We start from the raw sequence: 22,163 nt of genomic DNA on the forward strand, positions 1-22,163 counted from the left end.
GTGAATTGTACAACACTGTGTGACCCTCGTCGAGACGCATAAAACGAAATAGACGAAAAATATTCATACTGCACTGTTCTTAATTGGATTCTATAGGCAAAATGAGAGCATCAGAGAAATTCTTGAAAGTTCCAGTCAAAAACTCGAAAACATCATTCCAAAACAAGTGAAGAGAAACATATTACCTCCTCCAACATACTTCGCTCGCTGTATGCACATGTAGACTGATGGGCCAAAACATTATGCTTTATTGCTTAATAGCGTGCTGATGCACATTTGGAAAACAATATAGTGACGATTCTGTGTTTCATGGGTTAAACAAGTCCCTCGTAGATGTCTGGGAGTTTTGTGTCACTAGGTCCCTACGCAAAGATGAAGCATTCCCCGTAAAATACGCGGCGGTGTTTCGTGGGTTCGGAGATGGCGCCCGGTAGCGTCCCAAGCGTTTTCCATCGGGTTCATGCCAGGTGAATTTGGTAGCCAGGATATCAACTTGAGTTCGTATCATGCCCCAAAAACCAATGTACCACTATTGTGACACGGACATTTGTCACGCTGGAAAATATCATTGTCACTGGAGAAGATACGAAGCGTGAAGGTGAGGTGGTCTGCAGTAGTGTTCACTTAGCCAACAGCTATCATGGTACCTTCCATTACTACCCCAGGTCTCAAGGAAGGTACGGTGAATAATCACCATAGCGTATACGGCTTCCACCAACCTCCGTCCGAAACGCGGTCTATGTTTCGAGCAGCCATTCTCTTACACGGCGGCGTATCCAGTCAAGACCGTCGACCTGGTATAAAAAGAAATGTGATTCATCCGACCAGGCGTCACCTCTCAATTGATCTGAGAGCCCATCTCGATGATCCAAAGCTCACAGCAATCGTAATTGACGATGTCGTTGAGCCAACGTGGGAACACTTAAGTGTTGTCTGCTGTGGTGATCCAGGTTCAACAATGTGCGTTGAACGGTGGGCTCCGATACTCTTGCGCCTCTACCACCGTTGTAGTAGTACATTATTGTCAGATCAGCCACAGGTCGCCACCTATATTGCTTTACAGTGCGGGAAGGCCTCCAATCCCTCCACATTCTGTGATGAAGTGTGAACGTCCAACACCATCTTGACTACTCGTTGTTCAAAAAATGGTTCAAATGGCTCTGAGCACTATGGGACTCAACAGCTGTGGTCATTAGTCCCCTAGAACTTAGAACTACTTAAACCTAACTAACCTAAGGAGATCACACACATCCATGCCCGAGGCAGGATTCGAACCTGCGACCGTAGCAGTCGCACGCTTCCGGACTGCGCGCCTAGAACCGCGAGACCACCGCGGCCGGCTACTCGTTGTTGCAGCGCCCTTGAACCAGTTGACATAGACGGATTACGACACGAGCACACGAACAGCCGAACCGCTTCGCCATTTCCGAAAGGCTCGTTCTCATGCGCTGGGCCACAACAGTCTGCTCTTTGCCAGAGTCTGGTACGTCGGTGAGTTTCTCGTTTTGTGGCACTTATCGTTGCTGTAATGATTTCCCTTTCTTCTCTTCTTCGCTTATACGCCTTCCTTACCGCTTTACGCGTCTTCACCAGACGGCATTCAGTCTCGTGGTGGGCAGTAATAAAAACGCATTGGTTCCGCAGTGTGAACGCAGGCCACTGCACGGTGCATGGTGGAGGGTACTTCTGAGGAACATTATAGAATTTCTAACATATTCCATTATGGTACTGAGCTATCTATATCCCTCTGTATGTGCCTAAACTCTCTGTCTTATTCTCATGATCATTACGCGGTATACATGGTAAACCAAAACTCTTAGAAACATTAAGAGGTGGTAGTATGGAGCACAACAAGTCGAGTGTCCTGTAAACACGGGCTCTAAGACGCGTACCTTAATGTTTTGAGTACCAGTGGTTTTTGTCTGAAACCACCGTTTTATTATTACTACTTTTACATACCAGTGCCGTTGCAAGGCAGATATATCTAGTGGTACACAGAGGTACTTCTACAAATGTAGTGCATTTTAGCAGTCACTTATAGCTTTCAAAGTAACAGTCGGCGCAGAGATTTTGCCACCTGATCGTAGGAGATTGAGGTACACGGTTTCTTTTTGTAGTTTCCATTTTGAGCAAATCATTGAGAGTGCAACTAAGTACATCTAAAGTTATTGTAACGTAAATTTGAGTTTGGGCTATCGCTTTTATGAGAGGTTTCTAAATGAAACGACTGGGGCAGTAGGACCTATATATTTCGGATATAAAGTTTATTAAGTGTCGTATAATGTCTAAGAAAACTGCTAATTTGCTTTCAAATGTATCTCATGAAATGATGGGTGGTTGAAAACTATATTTCCTAGGGGTTTCAAAGTGAAACCACCTCCTTAAAACAACTGAGTGTTTACTTTTTGCCAATCTCTTCTTCTATTCATTGCTTGCTATCATAATAAATTACGGGAAAAATTTTAAAATTATTTATTTTTCATACTCGTAGGACTCAAAGAACTTAAGCATTCACCAGCTTGGACGAGTTAGGTAACGTTGATGTGGCGTTATAGAGTTTCGTGACGTCATTTGCTGCTGTTTTACGTTGAGGAGTCATTTGGTCATGTGAAAGACAAAATACTTTCTGCGATATTTTCGCAACGTACTACGTAGTAAGAAGCAAGAACTCTATCTGCGTCACAAGCAAAGCTTGCGAGATGCCATATTGTGTCTCTCGTGTTCAGCTGAAGCCCATATTTAGTGGGTTTTAAGCTGAATCTCAAATCTTATGAATATATGCTCTTTCTAAGCACTAGCACTACCAGTCTCTAAAGGACGCATCGTTATTGCTACCATTTATTGTAATAAAATGACGGAAACTTCATTACGGAGGTTAACGAATTCTCGTATTTAGCTATTTTCCTGTTATAACTCTCGTGTTATGTAAAGTACGCCGTTTTAAGGCAATTGCACACTGAAGATTCAACAGGTGTCGGTATTAGTAGGATTTCTTATAGTTAAATGTCAAATAATAACATACCGGCAAATGAAACCTTTAGAAGACCTAACGCCTTGTGAGGGGCATACCCAGGTTCGAATACCGGCTATGATACAAATTTTCATTCGTTGTTGTGGTCTTCAGTCCTGAGACTGGTTTGATGCAGCTCTCCATGCTACTCTACCCTGTGCAAGCTTCTTCATCTCCCAGTACCTACTGCAACCTACATTCTTCTGAATCTGCTTAGTGTATTCATGTCTTGGTCTCCCTCCACACTGCCTTCCACTACTAAATTGGTGATCCCTTGATGCCTCAGAGCATGTCCTACCAACCGACCCCTTCTTCTAGCCAAGTTGTGCCACAAACTTCTCTTCTCCCCAATCCTATTCAATACCTCCTGATTAGTTACGTGATCTACCCATCTAATCTTCAATACCTCCTGATTAGTTACGTGATCTACCCATCTAATCTTCAGCATTCTTCTGTAGCACCACATTTGAAAGCTTCTATTCTCTTCTTATCCAAACTAGTTATCGTCAATGTTTCACTCCCATACATGGCTACACTCCATACAAATACTTTCAGAAATGACTTCCTGACACTTAAATCTATACTCGATGTTAACAAATTTCTCTTCTGCAGAAACGCTTTGCTTGCCATTGCCAGTCTACATTTTATATCCTCTCTACTTCGACCATCATCAGTTATTTTGCTCCCTAAATAGCAAAACTCCTTTACTACTTTAAGTGTCTCATTTCCTAATCTAATTCCCTCAGCATCACCCGACTTAATTAGACAACATTCCATAATCCTCGTTTTGCTTTTGTTGATGTTCATCTTATATCCTCCTTTCAAGACACTATCCATTCCGTTCAACTGCTCTTCCAAGTCCTTTGCTGTCTCTGACAGAATTACAATGTCATCGGCGAACCTCAAAGTTTTTATTTCTTCTGAATGGATTTTAATACCTAGAATTAGACGCAGAAGCATCTTTTCTGTGATTCCCTCTGCAGATGCACTGCACCCTTCCAGAACCTTCCTAACAAACCTTTGTATTCCATTCGCTCTCCGTAATACCGATGATACCTGAGCGTCTCAGTTCCATTAAATACGTATACGATGCGACATGCTAGAGATGTTCACCACTAATGTAATGCGATACTGTTGTGGAGTACAATAATGTTCACGAAGTTAAAAATCACAGAATGTCGCGGTTATGTAGATCCTCACTCCCAGTACGGTGGCTGCTGAAGTATATATGTAAACAAGCATGGGGAATACGTAGTCTTCACCAGGAAAGTTTCCAAAATACACGAAGAAACAAAACCTTTTCAAACAGCTGGCGGTATCTATTCTTCTGAGTCCCCTGGGGAGTGACACTGTACACGTTTGCTTTACCTCTTGCCACAGCACTCTGCAGACAGCTGTGGCTAGAAGTGTTTACCTGGAATCCCGAGCTCACCTGCGTGGTGTAGACGTTGAGGGTGAGGCAATCCTCGTGGCCGACGACGCATCCGGAGCTCTGGTCCAGCTGGGGGCAGTCGTTTCCTGGCGCCGACGCGTTCAGCACGCCCTGCCACGGCTCTGCGGCCTGCGGCGCCTGTGGAGCACACAGCCGCTGGTAACAACGTCCTGCCAGCAGGAAGCTCACATGCCACAGCAGCTAGCAAAAGTATTTTATACGGACTAATGTGACTTACATTTAAACGTTTCTTTGCTTCGTGGATGGGCTGTAGGTAGCGCTGCACAGAAACGTATCCAAGATGGGGCAAGATTATAAAACGTGGCGTGTACCATCTACATCTACGTGATTACTCTGCTATTCGCAATAAAGGGTCTGGCAGAGGGTTAAATGAGCCACCTTCAAGCTGTCTCGCTGCCGTTCCACTCTATAAAGGTGTGCGGGAAATCTCATCTTAGCAGTTGTTCTTGATTTAAATTCCGGAACATTTACTTCGTCTTCTTTGGCGAAGGAGTTTCGGAAAACCGTGTTTAATAACTCTGCTTTAGTGGCAGTGTCATCATCAGTGATTTCACCGTTGTTATCATGCAGTGAAGATATTGATTGCGTCTTGCCACGTGTGTGCTTTATTGTATGACCAGAATCTCTTTGCGTTTTCTGCCAGATTCTGAGACGGAGTTTCGGTGTGGAGATTATTATAAGCATCTCGCATTGAAATACTCTCTATCTTTCGAACTTCTGTAAAACTTTTCGAATCTTGAGGATTTTGCGTTCTTTTAAATTTGGCATGCTTTTTTGGTTGCTTCTGCAACAGTGATCTGACCCGTTTTGTGTACCATGGGGGATCAGTACCATCACTTATTAATTTATATGTTATATATCTCTCTATGCCCATCGATACTCTCTCTTTTTGAAATCATTCCACATCTTTTCTACTCTTTCGTGTTGAGTACGGAAGAAGTGGAGACTCTCTCTTAAAAAGGCGTTAAGAGTATTTTTATCAACTTTTTTAAATAGACGTACTTTGCGTTTCTTTTTGATGGTTGACATTGTCACGGTTTTCAGCCTAGCAGCAACTGGCTTGTGGTCGCTAATCCCGGTATTCGTCACGATACTCCCTGTTTGTCCGGGATTAATTGTTGCTAAGAGGTCAAGTATGCTTTCGCAACCTTTTACGCTTCGAGTGGGCTCATGAAATAATTGTTCAAAATAATTTTCTGAGAAAGTCTTCAGTACAATTTCGAATGACGTTTTATGCCTTCTGCCGGCTTTAAACGTATAATTTTTCTAGCATATCGAGGGTAGATTGAAGTCACACCGACGATAATTGTATGATTGGGGTACCTATTTGAAATGAGACTCAAGTTTTGTTTGAGCTGTTCAGCAACTATATCTTCTGAATCGGGGAGGGGGGGGGGGGGGCTCAGTATAACGATCCAATTAATAGTTTAGTCCTCTACCCATACTATTTCACAATTTCGCTACAAGGCAAACTACCTCTTGACAGGAATAAATACTCCACCACCAACTGTATTTAACCTATGCTCTCTGAACACAGTTAGATCGTTTGAAAAAAATTCAGCTGAACTTATTTCCGGCTTACCTACAACTATTTGATCTTCAGTACCTTCTATTAGGGCTTGAAGCTCTGGTTCTTTCTCAACACAGCTACGACAATTTACAACTACAATAACGATCGTTTCTACAACTACCTTACTGTGATTTCCTGCCCCAATTTAGACGGACGCCCTTTCTGTGGTTTCCTGAGACTCTGTAACCTAAAAACCGCCCATTCCCTTCCACACAGCCCCGCTACCCTTGTAGCCGCATCCTGCATGTACTGGACTCCTGACATATTAAGCGGAACGCGGAAACCCACCACCCAATGGCGCAACTTAAGGAATATGCACCCTACACAGTCACAGACCCGCCATGAGCTAAAGTGACAAGAAATACACAAAACGTACTGAAACTGAAATGATTTATACTTATCCTATGAGTAGCTTTAATGTAGATTATTTTGATACCTAAACAGTAAGTATATTCAAGTAGGATATTCAAAGTCTGTATTTTTGTGTTTATGTTATGAATATGGGCTGACCTTTTTCACTCAACCATCGGACACTGCGTCCTTACACAATTAAAGCATGAAAGAAGGTTTTACACGTGGAAGACACGTGGAGACACGGGTAGATTTAAATTAGATTACTTAATGGTAAGAAAGAGGATTAGAAACCAAACTTTAAGCCAGTAAACATTTCTAGTGGCAGAGAACGATTCAGATCATACTATGTTAGTAATGGACTGCTGATTTAATCCTCTGTAATACACGAAATGAGAAATTATCATAATACAGCAAATGAAGCAAGTGAAAGGGAATCAATACGCCGTAAAAACTAAACCAACAAGAAGCTAAAACTGATACACCAGTAGTGGTTAGACCAGAAATGAAAGGCTGTAGAAGCAGGTATTTCCATGGGAAAAACTGATACAGCATCCAGAATAATTAAAATAATCTTTGGAAAAAGAGATGTAACTGTTTGAATATTGAGAGCTCTGATCCTAATCAAGCATTAAGGGCAGAATGAATGGCAGTAAGGTGGAAGCAATAAATGGAGCGTCTAGATAAGGGAAACAAGTTTGAAGACAATACTATAGAAGGAGAAGAAGAAGTAAATGACGATGAGCAGGGAGATACGATAGTGTGGCAAGAATTTTGCAGAGTGCTGAAGGGCCTAAGTCGAAACAAATCCTTTGCAATAAACGACATTCCCTAAAAATAATTCAAATCATTGGGAGAGACAGCCTTGAATAAACCACTCCGTCTTGCATGCATGATCTATCAGGCAGGCGAAACACCCGCAGTATTCAAGAGGAGTATAATAAATCCTAGCCCAATGAATGCAGGTGCTGACAGGTGTGAATATTACCGAATAATCCGTTTAATAAGTAATGGTTGCAAAGATACTGATAAAAATTATTTACAGGAGAATGGAGAAAATGTAGAAGCCGACTTCGGAGAAGCTCTCTTTGGCTTCCGGAGAAATGTAGGGAGACGCGAGGCTGTACTTACAATACGACTTAACTCCAAAAGCTGAACTGTAGCAACGCGAATCTAAAATGGACTTTGGAGAAAAGAGAAGTATCTGCATGAATATTAATTATGTTTTTATACCATTTGCAAATTAACAAATAGCTTTTGACGATGTTGACTGAAATAAACTCTTTGCAATTCTGAAGGCAGCAGGGTTAAAATACAGAAAGAGAAAGGTTACCTACGACTTCTACAGAAATCAGACTGTTATAAAAGTCGAAAGATATGAAGGGGAAGCAGTGGTTGAGAATGGAGTGAGACAGCATTGTAGCCTATGTCAGATGCTGTTTCATCTGTACATTGAGCAAGCAGTAAGGAAATCAAAGAGAGATTGGGAAACGAAGTTAAAATTCAGAGAGAAAAAAATACAAGATTTGTTCTTTGTCAGTGACACTCTAATTCTTGATTACAATATTTATTTATTTATTTATTTATCGCGTATTTAGCCTGGCCAGATTACGGTGTAAGTCCCTCAGGAACAACACAAGCCAAAAACAGTACAAAATATTCACAATAATAAGAGTAAAACAATAATAATAATGTTTTGTTTCCTGGGCTCTCAGATGTCCAGCAGGATGCGATCGTCGAAGTCCCACGATATTTCGGGATGGAACTCCAGCAGAACCACATGATGATAGCGGAAAGGTTATTCGCCGAAATATCGTGAGACTTCAACGATCGCATCCGGCTGGACACTCGAAAGCCCTGGAAACAACACATACGCCGGGAAAGCCTCCGATCACATAATAAAAATAATAATAATAATTGACGCTCCTAACAATAATTGTAGTTAAGGGCATTTAGAATGATATACATTAACTTACCACGTGGCAGTCTTATATGAAGTACAGAAATAGTTTCACATTGTTGAGAATGAGTTTCTGCTGTGGTGCTCAGATAACAGAGTCGAAGACAAATAAGACAGAGCGCAGTGATTGAGAAGAGGAGTGAAGAACCATGGAATATGACAGTCTCTAGGAGTTATCAGCACGTCGCCACGGTAATTATTCGTAGGCTGGTGCGAGCGATATGGTCGAAAAAGCCTACGTCACAAATGTATAGTAACCGGGTAATCAGAAAGTCAGCATAAATTTGAAAACTGAATAAACCACGGAATAATGTAGAAAGAGAGGTACAAATTGATACACATGCTTGGAATGACATGGGGTTTTATTAGATCCAAACAAATACAGAAGTTCAGAAAACGTCCGACAGATGGCGCTTCATCTGATCAGAATAGCAATAATTAAAATAACAAAGTAAGACAAAACAAAGATGATGTTCTTTACAGGAAATTCTCAATATGTCCACCATCATTCCTCAACAATAGCTATAGTCGAGGAATAATGTTTTGAACAGCACTGTAAATCATGTCAGCAGTTATGGTGAGGCATTGGCGTCGGATGTTGTCTTTCAGCATCCCTAGAGATATCGGTCGATCACGATACACTTGCGACTTGAGGTAACCCCAAAGCGAATAATCGCACGGACTGAGGTCTGGGGACCTGGGAGGCCAAGTATGACGAAGGTGGCGTCTGAGCACACGATCATCACCAAACGACGCGCGAAAGAGATTTTTCACGCGTCTAGCGATACTTTATTTATTTATTTATTTTTTATTTTTTGGTTCTAATAAAACCCCATGCCATTCCATACATGTGTGTCAATTTTTACCTCTCTATCTAGATTACTCCGTGGTTTATTATGTTCCCAAATTTATACTGACTTTTTGATCACCCGGTACACAAGCATTCGTCACTAGTTCCAGCCTGCGTGAGATTTCGTACGAAAATCCTTCAACAATCACATCACCGTAGTCAAATATGGGGAGTATTAGTGTCACTAAGAGCTTTTTTTTAACTGGTTAGGAAATACTTTTTTATATTTCTGTAACGAGTGAAGTGATGTCGACACCTTCTTACAGACTGCAGTTGTGTGTTCAGTCCATTCTAAGTGATGGCCAAGAATTGTGCCCAAGCTGTTGGCCGTTCTGCGCCGTTTAGGATTAATGGTAGAAGAGATTCTCTGAACTTAGGGGTAGTAAGTCTTGCGAGCGACTAAGGTTACTTGCGTTTTAGATGGGTTAAGTTTAAACCTACATTCTGCGCCCACTCAGATGGGTGAAGCCAATCGGTATTTATATGCTGGATGGCTGTGTACAGGTTTGTTGGACTTGCATTTAGATATAACTGAAGGTCGTCTACGAGTAGGTGATATTTCGATGGAAGAAAATAGTTGACACGTGTTTAGCATACTCTCTTGGAAATGGAAAAAAGAACACATTGACACCGGTGTGTCAGACCCACCATACTTGTCCGGACACTGCGAGAGAGCTGTACAAGCAATGATCACACTCACGGCACAGCGGACACACCAGGAACCACGGTGTTGGCCGTCGAATGGCGCTAGCTGCGCAGCAGTTGTGCACCGCCGCCGTCAGTGTCAGCCAGTTTGCCGTGGCATACGGAGCTCCATCGCAGTCTTTAACAGTGGTAGCATGCCGCGACAGCGTGGACGTGAACCGTATGTGCAGTTGACGGACTTTGAGCGAGGGCGTATAGTGGGCATGCGGGAGGCCGGGTGGACGTACCGCCGAATTGCTCAACACGTGGGGCGTGAGGTCTCCACAGCACATCGATGTTGTCGCCAGTGGTCGGCGGAAGGTGCACGCGCCCATCGACCTGGGACCGGACCGCACCGACGCACGGATGCACGCCAAGACCGTAGGATCCTACGCAGTGCCGTAGGGGACCGCACCGCCACTTCCCAGCACATTAGGGACACTGTTGCTTCTGGGGTATCGGCGAGGACCATTCGCAACCGTCTCCATGAAGCTGGGCTACGGTCCCGCACACCGTTAGGCCGTCTTCCGCGCACGCCCCAACATCGTGCAGCCCGCCTCCAGTGGTGTCGCGACAGGCGTGAATGGAGGGACGAATGCAGACGTGTCGTCTTCAGCGATGAGAGTCGCTTCTGCCTTGGTGCCAATGATGGCCGTATGCGTGTTTGGCGCCGTGCAGGTCAGCGCCACAATCAGGACTGCATACGACCGAGGCACACAGGGCCAACACCCGGCATCATGGTGTGGGGAGCGATCTCCTACACTGGCCGTACACCTCTGGTGATCGTCGAGGGGACACTGAATAGTGCACGGTACATCCAAACCGCCATCGAACTCATCGTTCTACCATTCCTAGACCGACAAGGGAACTTGCTGTTCCAACAGGACAATGCACGTCCGCATGTATCCCGTGCCACCCAACGTGCTCTAGAAGGTGTAAGTCAACTACCCTGGCCAGCAAGATCTCCGGATCTGTCCCCCATTGAGCATGTTTGGGACTGGATGAAGCGTCGTCTCACGCGGTCTGCACGTCCAGCACGAACGCTGGTCCAACTGAGGCGCCAGGTGGAAATGGCATGGCAAGCCGTTACACAGGACTACATCCAGCATCTCTACGATGGTCTCCATGGGAGAATAGCAGCCTGTATTGCTGCGAAAAGTGGATATACTAGTGCCGACATTGTGCATGCTCTGTTGCCTGTGTCTATGTGCCTGTGGTTCTGTCAGTGTGATCATGTGATATATCTGACCCCAGGAATGTGTCAATAAAGTTTCCCCTTCCTGGGACAATGAATTCACGGTGTTCTTATTTCAATTTCCAGGAGTGTATAATTAGAGGAATAATGGGTTCAATACTGATCCTTGTGGGACCCCGGATACTACATTCCTCCACTGTGACCTTTTTGTTCCAATTATTACACACTGTTGGCGAGGTGTAAGGTACCAGAAGAACCACTGTACAGCACTTGAGGGAAAAGTTTGGCTTGCGAGTTTAGGAAGTAGAATATCAGAGTCAGCAGTGCCGAAAGCTTTGTTCAATTACATAAAGCATCTGCTAGTTGTTTGTTATAAGTCCATAGCTTGTTACAGTTCGTCAGTTACTTTTGTAAGAGCAGTCATTGTGAGAAGATTTTGCCTTAAATCGGACTGGTATTCATCTAGAAGATGGTATGGTGTTACTTAGTAAGCTGTTCGTGAGCTGTCTGTTCATTCATTCTTGATTTTATGAATTCCCGCTTCCGGGCTTTTGGAAAGATGTGTGCTAATTTGGGCAGTAGAAGACAGACAAAAAACTGATCATTCGCGCTGTTATTTTATAATGTCCTCTAGTTGCCGAACAAATTCAAGCAATTGACTTCCTGATCAGCTCACCGTCTGCAGATACAATTTTCTGTTTGTATCAATCACTGCATTAACGGTTTTCATCCTTGTATATTTGTCAATTGAAAATATCAACTTGGCGAAATACTCAATTAGATCCTCAATAGGAACTAGAGGTTGGGTTTGCCCATTCCTAAAGCTCGTAGATTTTGCTACAGGACGGCGGATCTACATATACATCTACGTCTACAGGGTTACTCTGCAATTCTGACTTAAGTGCCTGGCAGAGGGTTCATCGAACCATTTTCATACTACTTCTCTATCATTCCACTCTCGAATGGTGCTTGGCAAATAGGAACACCTAAATCTTTCCGTTTAATGTCTGATTTATCTTATTTTATCACGATGATCACTTCTCCCTACGGAGGCGCGTGTCAAAAAAATTTAAGTTGGTGATTGAAATTTCGTAAATAGATCTCGGCGCAAAGAAAACCGCCTTTGTTTCAGTGACTGCCACCCCAACTCGCGTATCATATCAGTGACACTCTCACCTCTATTGCACCATAACACGCAACGAGCTGCCCTTCTATGCACTTTTTCGATGTCCTCCATCAATCCCATCCGGTAAGGATCAGACACCACGCTGCAATATTCCAGCAGAGGACGGACAATTGTAATGTAGGCTGTCTCTTTATTGGGTTTGTCGCATCTTCTAAGTGTTCTGCCAACAAAGCGCAATCTTTGTTTCGCCTTCCCCACAATATTTTCCATGTGGTCTTTTCAATTTAAGTTGCTAGAAATTGTAGTTCCTAGGTACTTAGTCGAATTGACAGTCATTAGTTTTGTGCGATTTATCGTATATCCAAAATGTATCAGATTTATTTTAGTACGCATGTGGATGGCTTCGCACTTTTCTTTGATAAGTGCCAATTGCCACTTTTCACACCATACAGAAATTATCTCTAGATCATTTTGTAATTGGAATTGATCGTCTGATGATTTTACTAGACGGTAAATGACAGCATGATCTGCAAACAATATAAGGGGCTGCTCAGATTATCGCCTAGATTATTTATGTAAATTAAGAACAGCAGAGGGCCTATGACACAACCTTGCGGAACGCCAGATACCACTTCTGTTCTACTCGATGATTCACCGTCTATCACTATGAACTGTGACCTCTCTGACAGGAAACCGTGAATTCAGTCACATAACTGATACGATATTCCATATGCACGCATTCGATTAATAATAGCTTTTGAGGAACGGTATCAAAAGCCTTCTGGAAATCTGTTGTTGTTGTTGTGGTCTTCAGTCCTGAGACTGGTTTGATGCAGCTCTCCATGCTACTCTATCCTGTGCCATCTTCTTCATCTCCCAGAACCCACTGCAACCCACATCCTTCTGCTTAGTGTAGTCATCTCTTGGTCTCCCTCTACGATTTTTACCCTCTGCGCTGCCCTCCAATACTAAATTGGTGATTCCTTGATGCCTCAGAACATGTCCTACCAACCGATTCCTTCTTCTGGTCAAGTTGTGCCACAAACTTCTCTTCTCCCCAATCCTATTCAATACTTCCTCATTAGTTACGTGATCTACCCATCTAATCTTCAGCGTTCTTCTGTAGCATCACATTTCGACAGCTTCTATTCTCTTCTTGTCTAAACTATTTATCGTCCATGTTTCACTTCCATACATGGCTACACTCCATACAAATACTTTCAGAAATGACTTCCTGACAATTAAATCTATACTCAATGTTAACAAATTTCTCTTCTTCAGAAACGCTTTCCTTGCCATTGCCAGTCTACATTTTATATCCTCTCTACTTCGACCATCATCAGTTATTTTCCTCCCCAAATAGCAAAACTCCTTTACTACTTTAAGTGTCTCATTTCCTAATCTAATTCCCTCAGCATCACCTGACGTAATTCGACTACATTCCAATATCCTCGTTTTGCTTTTGTTGATGTTCATCTTATATCCTCCTTTCAAGACACTATCCATTCCGTTCAACTGCTCTTCCAAGTCCTTTGCTGTCTCTGACAGAATTACGATGTCATCGGCGAACCTCAAAGTTTTTATTTCTTCTCCATGGATTTTAATACCTACTCCAATTTTTTCTTTTGTTTCCTTTACTGCATGCTCAATATGCAGATTGAATAACATCGGGGAGAGACTACAACCCTGCCTCACTCCCTTCCCAACCACTGCTTCCCTTTCGTGTCCCTCGACTCTTATAACTGCCATCTAGTTTCTGTACAAATTGTAAGTAGCCTTTCGCTCCCTATATTTTACCCCTGCCACCTTCAGAATTTGAAAGAGAGTATTCCAGTCAACATTGTCAAAAGCTTTCTCTAAGTCTACAAATGCTAGAAACGTAGGTTTGTCCTTCCTTAATCTAGCTTCTAAGATAAGTCGTAGGGTCAGTATTTCCTCACGTGTTCCAACATTTCTACGGAATCCAAACTGATCATCCCCGAGGTCGGCTTCTACTAGTTTTTCCATTCGTCTGTAAAGAATTCGCGTTAGTATTTTACAGCTGTGACTTATTATTAAACTGATAGGTCGGTAAATTTCACATCTGTCAACACGTGCTTTCTTTGGGATTGGAATTATTATATTCTTCTTGAAGTCTGAGGGTATTTCGCCTGTCTCGTAGATCTTGCTCACCAGATGGTAGAGTTTTGTCAGGACTGGCTCTCCCAAGGCCGTCAGTAGTTCCAATGGAATGCTGTCTACTCCGGGGGCCTTGTTTCGACTCAGGTCTTTCAGTGCTCTGTCAAACTCTATACGCAGTATCGTATCTCCCATTTTGTCTTCATCTACATCCTCTTCCTTTTCCATAATATTGTCCTCAAGTACATCACACTTGTATAGACCCTCTATATACTCCTTCCACCTTTCTGCTTTCCCTTCTTTGCTTAGAACTGGGTTTCCATCTGAGCTCTTGATGTTCATACAAGTGGTTCTCTTATCTCCAAAGGTCTCTTTAATTTTCCTGTAGGCAGTATCTATCTTACCCCTAGTGAGATAAGCCTCTACATCCTTACGTTTGTCCTCTAGCCATCCCTGCTTAGCCATTTTGCACTTCCTGTCGATCTCACTTTTGAGACGTTTCTATTCCTTTTTGCCTGCTTCATTTACTGCATTTTTATATTTTCTCCTTTCATCAATTAAATTCAATATTTCTTCTGTTACCCAAGGATTTCTAGCAACCCTCGTCTTTTTACCTACTTTATCCTCTGCTGCCTTCACTACTTCATCCCTCAAAGCTACCCATTCTTCTTCTACTGTATTTCTTTCGCCCATTCTTGTCAATTGCTCCCTTATGCTCTCCCTGAAACTCTGTAGAACCTCTGGTTCTTTTAGTTTATCCATGTCCCATCTCCTTAAATTCCCACCTTTTTGCAGTTTCTTCAGTTTTAATCTACAGGTCAGAGTCCACATTTGCCCCTGGAAATGTCTTACAATTTAAAACCTGGTTCCTAAATCTCTGTCTTACTATTATATAATCTATCTGATACCTTTTCGTATCTCCAGGCTTCTTCCATGTATACAGCCTTCTTTTATGATTCTTGAACCAAGTGTTACCTATGATTAAGTTGTGCTCTGTGCAAAATTCTACCAGGCGGCTTCCTCTTTCATTTCTTTGCCCCAGTCCATATTCACCTACTACGTTTCCTTCTCTCCCTTTTCCTACTACCGAATTCCATTCACCCATGACTATTAAATTTTCATTTCCCTTCACTATCTGAATAATTTCTTTTATTTGATCATACATTTCTTCAATTTCTTCCTCATTTGCAGAGGTAGTTGGCATATAAACTTGTACTACTGTAGTAGGTGTGGGCTTCGTATCTATCTTGGCCACAATAATGCGTTCACTATGCTGTTTGTAGTAGCTTACCCGCATGATTGCTAAGAAAGGCACTATAGTGTCTGTATACTCTGAAGGAACCTGATTGGTATACCATCTCGACCGGAAGACTTGCCTTTCTTAAGTGATTCCGTTGTTTCGCAACACCTAAGATAACTACTTTTATGTCACTCACGCTAACAGCTGTTCTGGTTTCGAATTCTGGAATATTTACTTCGTCTTCTTTCGTGAAGGAATTACGGAAAACTGTATTTAGTAATTCCGCTTTAGTGATACCATCATCGGTAACATATCGATTGCTACCGCACAGTGACTGTATTGACTGTTTTTTGCCACTGGTATACTTTACAAAAGGCTAGAATTTCTTTGGGTTTTCTACCATATTTTGAGACAATGTTTTATTGTGGAAACCATTAAAAGCATCTCGCATTGACGTGCGCACTAAATTTCAAGCTTCTGTGAAACTTAGCCAGTCTTGGGGATTTTGCGTTCTTCTGAATTTGGCATGCTTTTTTCGTTGCTTCTGCAAATAGTGTTCTGACGTGTTTTGTGTACCGTGGTGGATCAGTCCCGTCTCTTCTTAACTTATGTGGTACGAATCTATCTATTGCTGTCGATACTGTATCTTTGAATTTGAGCCATATCTGGTCTATGCTTACATAATTAGCTATGAAGGAATGTAGACACTTCCTAAAGGATCAAGCGAAATCTTATCTGCTGTTTTAAGTAGATATGTTTTGCGTTTAGTATGAAACTTCTCATTTAGCGACTGAGCATACCAGATTGCAGCATTCTTCATACATTGACTAATTCGGTTGCATAGCTTCTTGGAGGTGACACGGTTGTCAGGGGTTGGGTGCCGTTTGTATTTTATATGTGCAACATCTCTTACATTCAAAAGATGTTTGAGGTGATCTATAAGCCATGGTGGAGGTTTTCGTCTTCCTCTTACTGATTTTAGAGGGGCTTCTTTACCATGTATAATATTGAGTCTCTCAGTGAAGTTAGATACTTCATTATTGATGTAGAAGTTATTTTCTGTCTTTTTCTGCCAAGATATAACACAGAAGTCAGCTGTAAGCTCAGACATATTCATCCCCTTAAAATCTCTAAATTTCACCCCTTTCGGTTTGTTCTTTGCAAATTGCAAGATAAATGAGGTGCTCAGACCCGTTCAGTGCTAATTATTGGAGCTTTGGTTTCGAATATATCGATAAATGTATGAGTGTCTGTTGTGTGTTGAATAGGCCCAAATGGAAAAATGGAAATCTTAAGCAGAAAAGGAAGCACGTGAATTTTGATAGAGAAAGACTGTTGTTTAGAAAATTTATGATGGTATCTCCAGTTATAATTACCTCTTTTTTACCAAGATTCAACACCTGAGAGTGCAGATTCAAAGCTAGAGAGCTGTCCAACTTAAGGCGGATAGTATATTGCACAGATGAGACACATTCTGTTGAGAAGTTTAACTTCAATGACCAAGTATATTGGGCTGTTTGGCTTCGTTTATAGACGTGGAAATGACCTTGCGGTAGATATTTGTTCATGTATGTGCTGTCACATCACCTGCTCGGCAAGTGCGTCTATCAAGACTTACAGAACTCGGATGCAGCCATATCTTCGACAAGAGTATAACATGGAAGGTAAGGTTCTGAAATGTGTAGCAGGTTCAAATGAATGTAGGTTGCAATAGTTGTGGAGAGATGAGGAGACTGGCAGATAATAAACTAGCATCCAGAACTGCATCAAACCAGTCTTCGGACTGACGGCCACAAAAAAAAAAAACAACAACAACACCAAAATCAACATTATTAAATCTAGGGTATTCCAAGAGTTCTGAAATAAAGCGGTAGCTTATGGACAAAGATTATTCATACTGTCGTAAAAGTGGGTTGAAATAAAAATTACAAATCTGAAATACAAAAATAAAATAAATAAAACAAGTGAGAACGCCTGAGAAAATCCTGTTGAGTATATTGGTAAAGACTAACAAAAATGTTACATTAATATTCCTCGAAGAGAAAAACTGGGAACAAACTATAACAAAAGCTCTGTCGACTGATTGCAAACACTGCTTTGTGTACTTATAAAACTTCATTTCTAATAGTGTTAATGGATTTATTTCACTGGTTTCGTGCTTTCTGTTATTAATATTTACGGAAAAACTAAATTTGAGCAAAACTTTTTTCAATGACAAATTTATGTGAGTGTGTTGTTCTGAGAATGCACTTTCTACTTTCTGTTATTTATGGAATGGAATTTCTAATAAATGGAGTGCAGCAAGTCAAGAATGCTTGCTCCACTACATTTTTGATTATTCGGTGCTTGGATAGAGGGTCGACGGCTGCTGCATGGGAGCCAGCCATATGTAGCGTGCATGGCTGTTCGAATCCCGGAATCATCAGGTCTAGCTGAGTATTAGTAGACCAGCCACTATGCCAAGTTGAAGACACTAATCAATGACGCTGTAGAAGATTAGGCATCCATTCGACTGATGGTTGGTGCAGACCGGTTAGGTAGAGTGTAGCCCATGGCCAATATATGTGTTTAACTTTGTACGTGAGAAAACGTCGAACACTACCCACACTTTGGCCGGTAGAATCTCTTTAAAGCTGAGGACTGAACCATACCGATTCTTATTCCTTCAGTTTGTCACAATACTGTGCTTCACACAGGCGTCAATATGTGTGATGCTATCTAATTGGCTATTTCACGTATTCTTGTGCACACAACCACATTAATCCAAAACGATAAACAGAAATCTAATAGTTTTAGTTTCGCAGATCTTGATGGCTATACACATAATTGCACAATCATTGCAATATATGAGTGACGAAAAGTATGGTTCTGATAGTGCCTCACAAGCACGATAGAATTTTGCTGGAGTCGATCATACTGAATGTTGATTTTATTCTACACCAACAGGTTAATCGTAAAAAGGATATTCCGTTGGCAGAACAGCTAAGCAAGGAGGGTAAGTGATTAAAACATGAAACATGCACCACTAATGAAACTAAATTGTTTACAAACCTTCCAGAATCGATCTCCACAGAATACATCTAGTCGGTGGTAAGACGTTGGATGATGTGCGCTGCCGTAAATGTGGATATCGCAGAAAAAAGCGCACCTTGACCTTAAAAACACAGTCTTATATGCCAAACCGAATAATTTTTGGGTCCATCTTCGTATTTCTCGAATTTGCTAAGTTGGTGTACGACAACTAAGAGTTTACCAGATCGAATGAAAATTGTATTGTTCTCTCAGTATTAATATCGTTGTTACTATTCTCCAATAGCACGAACCTGCTGCTGCCTAGTATCTGACGACCGATGGTTGTGTTTTCTGCGCAGTTCCTGAAATGCAAGCTTGGCGAACCTGTCGAGAATTGGATGACGTATTCTAACGAACAATGCTGCCTGCGAGGAACTACAATTTCCTGTGGCAATGTACAATAGGAGCTGTTACATGTGTAGTGACTCACCTTGAACCTGAGGTTCCGCACTGGGGGACTCGCATAAGGGATGCCCTGGAAGCTGGCGTAGCGACGTCCGGTGAACGAAGTGGCGATGCGACCCTGCACCTGTCCCCCCTCGGTCTTCACCAGCGGGCCACCGTCGGCATTCTGCGTGCACACTTGGGTCATCACATCAGGTAAAAAGAGCGTCCGTCTCACTGGATCACACACACACACACACACACACACACACACACACACACACACACACACAGACACACACACTTCTAAACATGACTCAAACGCTTCCTCAATCACTTGGAAAAGATCAAACTCAGCCAGAAAGAAACGCGCCAATATGAAGCAGCTATATCTTTATATAGTCAGGCACGGTACCGATTTCAAGCCCTTCCATCCCATGTCTGGAGGCTTGACCTGCTACACACGCTAGCTCAGTTAGCTCGCTGGTTTATGGAACTGTGTACAGGCCACCGATCCATTCTGGTTCTGTTGAAATACCTCTCGAGCAAGTCGCTCCCCCAGTCCAATGAGCAAAGAGTTGCGCCCTGTGCTTACTTAACCAGATCAGCCTGTTGCCTCTGTTGCGTTATGCTCCGCATTAATCTATAAAGTCTGCAGAGTCTATGCTTAACCATCCGCACAACTGTTTCGATTAACTGTCGATTTGAAGGTAGCACACAAGACAAGAAAACAAAGTAATGGATCGGGGAACAGACTGCAGTAGATTACATAGTTATCACTGGATATCTGGATATACTACGCCTACTCGGAAAGTGAGGAACGATTGGCCCAGAAATTGAAACCACAGTGAAAATAAAAAGTATTCTTTTTTTTTAACATTTAGATATACCTTCCAGCTACTTCTCTACACAGTCGCCGCTCCGACTTAGACACCTGTCGTAGCGTTCGATGTACTAATTTTCCAATACCCTAGACACACAAGGCAGCCTGCTGTGCTTTCCGACAATTTTCTAGGCTGGACGCCAGCTCCTTGTCTGTGCCAAAGTATTGTGTTCATAGCCAGCGGTTCACATGAGCAGAGATGAAAGTCAGGGAGAGCCAAGTCCACGCTGTATGATGGATGATCAAGAGCTTCCCCTTCGGAAACGCTACAGGAGCGTCCTCATTCTTCCTGCAGAACTGTCATGGGGCTGCATGAAATTAAGCGAAATCTCCCTTCAGGCACTCATACTTGGTGGGAGGCACTATTTTCTAGTTATTTTTGCGCGCTCACTGTGTGCTGAGAACTGAGAAGAGGGACGTGATGTTGCCTATGGGTATACTAGAGACACTGCCCAACATACCGTGCAAAGCTTTATCGGATTTTCTCTGTGATTTCAATTTCGCGACGAACTGTTCCTCACTTTCAGAATAGCCCACATTCATGAAATGAAGGAGGACGTAACATATAGTCAGCCGATATTGGTTGTTAGATGTAACAAGAAGGTCTTCACTGGATCACAAGAGATGGAAAAAGATAAAAGAGGTATTGTTCAAGACCTCAATACAATAAAAAGTTAAAAATATATTTGTATCCAGCAGAAAATGTGAAAAGGGTGAGCATAAAGGTGACAGAATATAAAACTAAGAAAGAAAGTGAGAGGAGGAGAAGAAAGGCGGAAAACAGCAACCAATACCACAAAATTCTTCAACACCAAGAAATAAAACAGATACATCTTAAGCCGACTTCTCTGCTTTAGAGCTTACGTTCTTCAGCACTAAAGGAATGGATGATATAGACAATTATTTATGTACAAGGGCGACATTGTATATTGTATATACATAAAGGCTAAACAAAGACCATTATTGAGAATTTGAGCTATGATTATGCTGACTATAAACTTAGTTGTATTTTATTAATTAATTAGCTGAGTATAGCCGCGTGGGGTAGCCGTGCGGTCTCAGGCGTCTTGTCAAGGTTCGTGCAGCTTCCCTGTCGGAGATTCGAGTCCTTCCTCGTGTACGGGTGTGTGTGTTGTCCTTAGCAGAAGTTAGTTTAAGTTAGATAAAGTAGTGTGTAGGCATAGGGACTTATGACCTCAGTAGTTTGATCCCATAGTCCTTACCACAGATTTCCAAATTTCCTACCTCAGTATCTAGTGATTCCCAGGTATGTTTTTATTCTATTCTTCTATTACTCCATCTCGATAATCCCCCTCTCACTGCCAATCCCCTCCTCGCCTTTCCATATCCTTCTCTCAACTCGTCTATCTTCTCCTGCCCCATCTGTGGACATGTTCCTTCCCCTCTCTTTGTCCATTTCCTCCTCCCCTTTTCTCTGTCCATCTCCTCCCCCACCCTTTCTCTGTCCATCTACACCTCCTCCCCTCTCCGTCCATGTCATCCTCCTCTCTCTGCCCAGCTTCTCCACTTTCCTTTCTCTCTCTATCTGCTCCTCTCCCCTCTTTCTCTATCTCCTCCCCTCCCTTGTCTGTGCCCACCTACCCCTCTTCCCTTCCTCTTCATTTCCCCCTCTCCCTTTATCTGTCATTCTGCTCCTTCCCACCCAGTTCATCTTCTCTTACCCCTTTAAGTCTATCTCCTCCTTCCCCTCTATCTTTTCCTCACCCCATTTCCTCCTCGCCACTCTCTCTGCCCATCTCGTCCTGTCCACTTCTCTTTCCATGTTTCGTCCGCCTCCGGTGACTGAGTGGTCAGCGCGACAAGATGTCAATCCTAAGGGCCTGGGTTCGATTCCCAGCTGGGTGGGATATTTTCTCCGCTCAGGGCTTGGGTGTTGTGTTGTCCTAATCATCATAATTTCATCTCCATCGACGCGCAAGTTCTCGAAGTGATGTCCATTCGAAAGACTTGCACCTGGCGAACGGCCTTACGGACGGGAGGCCCTAGTTGCACGACATTGTTTTCCACGTTATCACCACTACCCAACAGGAGGTTGCTTGTTCTTACGCCCATAGCATTTCTTTCCCGATTGTAAGTAGTATTCAACATGTACAAAATTTTGTTGAAAGCAATCCAGTGATTTAGGTTGAGCTTTTTACCCATGCATTAACACACATACACACGTCTCATATACTTGTCTCTCGAGCAAATTTCGCAGTGTCAGTTTCGTTTTCACGCAGCTCGATGCTTATGGAGTCATATCTCCT

At 42.6% G+C, this 22,163-nt stretch overlaps 1 protein-coding gene across 1 annotated transcript in view; it reads right to left on the reverse strand.

Moving 5' to 3' along the window:
• The window catches only part of LOC126335912 (esterase FE4-like), a 65,203-nt gene extending 45,982 nt beyond the window's left edge, over positions 1-19,221 (reverse strand). Inside the window, exons 1-2 of the mRNA XM_049999386.1 lie at positions 19,060-19,221; positions 4,443-4,643 (exon numbers count right to left, since the gene is read on the reverse strand). Of these exons, the coding sequence (XP_049855343.1) occupies positions 4,443-4,643; positions 19,060-19,221 (363 nt within the window). The remainder of the gene's footprint in view (positions 1-4,442; positions 4,644-19,059) is intronic.
• Between the last annotated feature and the right edge of the window lie 2,942 nt (positions 19,222-22,163).

Source organism: Schistocerca gregaria, chromosome 2, assembly GCF_023897955.1.
Source record: "Schistocerca gregaria isolate iqSchGreg1 chromosome 2, iqSchGreg1.2, whole genome shotgun sequence".
NCBI classification, from domain to species: Eukaryota; Metazoa; Arthropoda; class Insecta; order Orthoptera; family Acrididae; genus Schistocerca; species Schistocerca gregaria.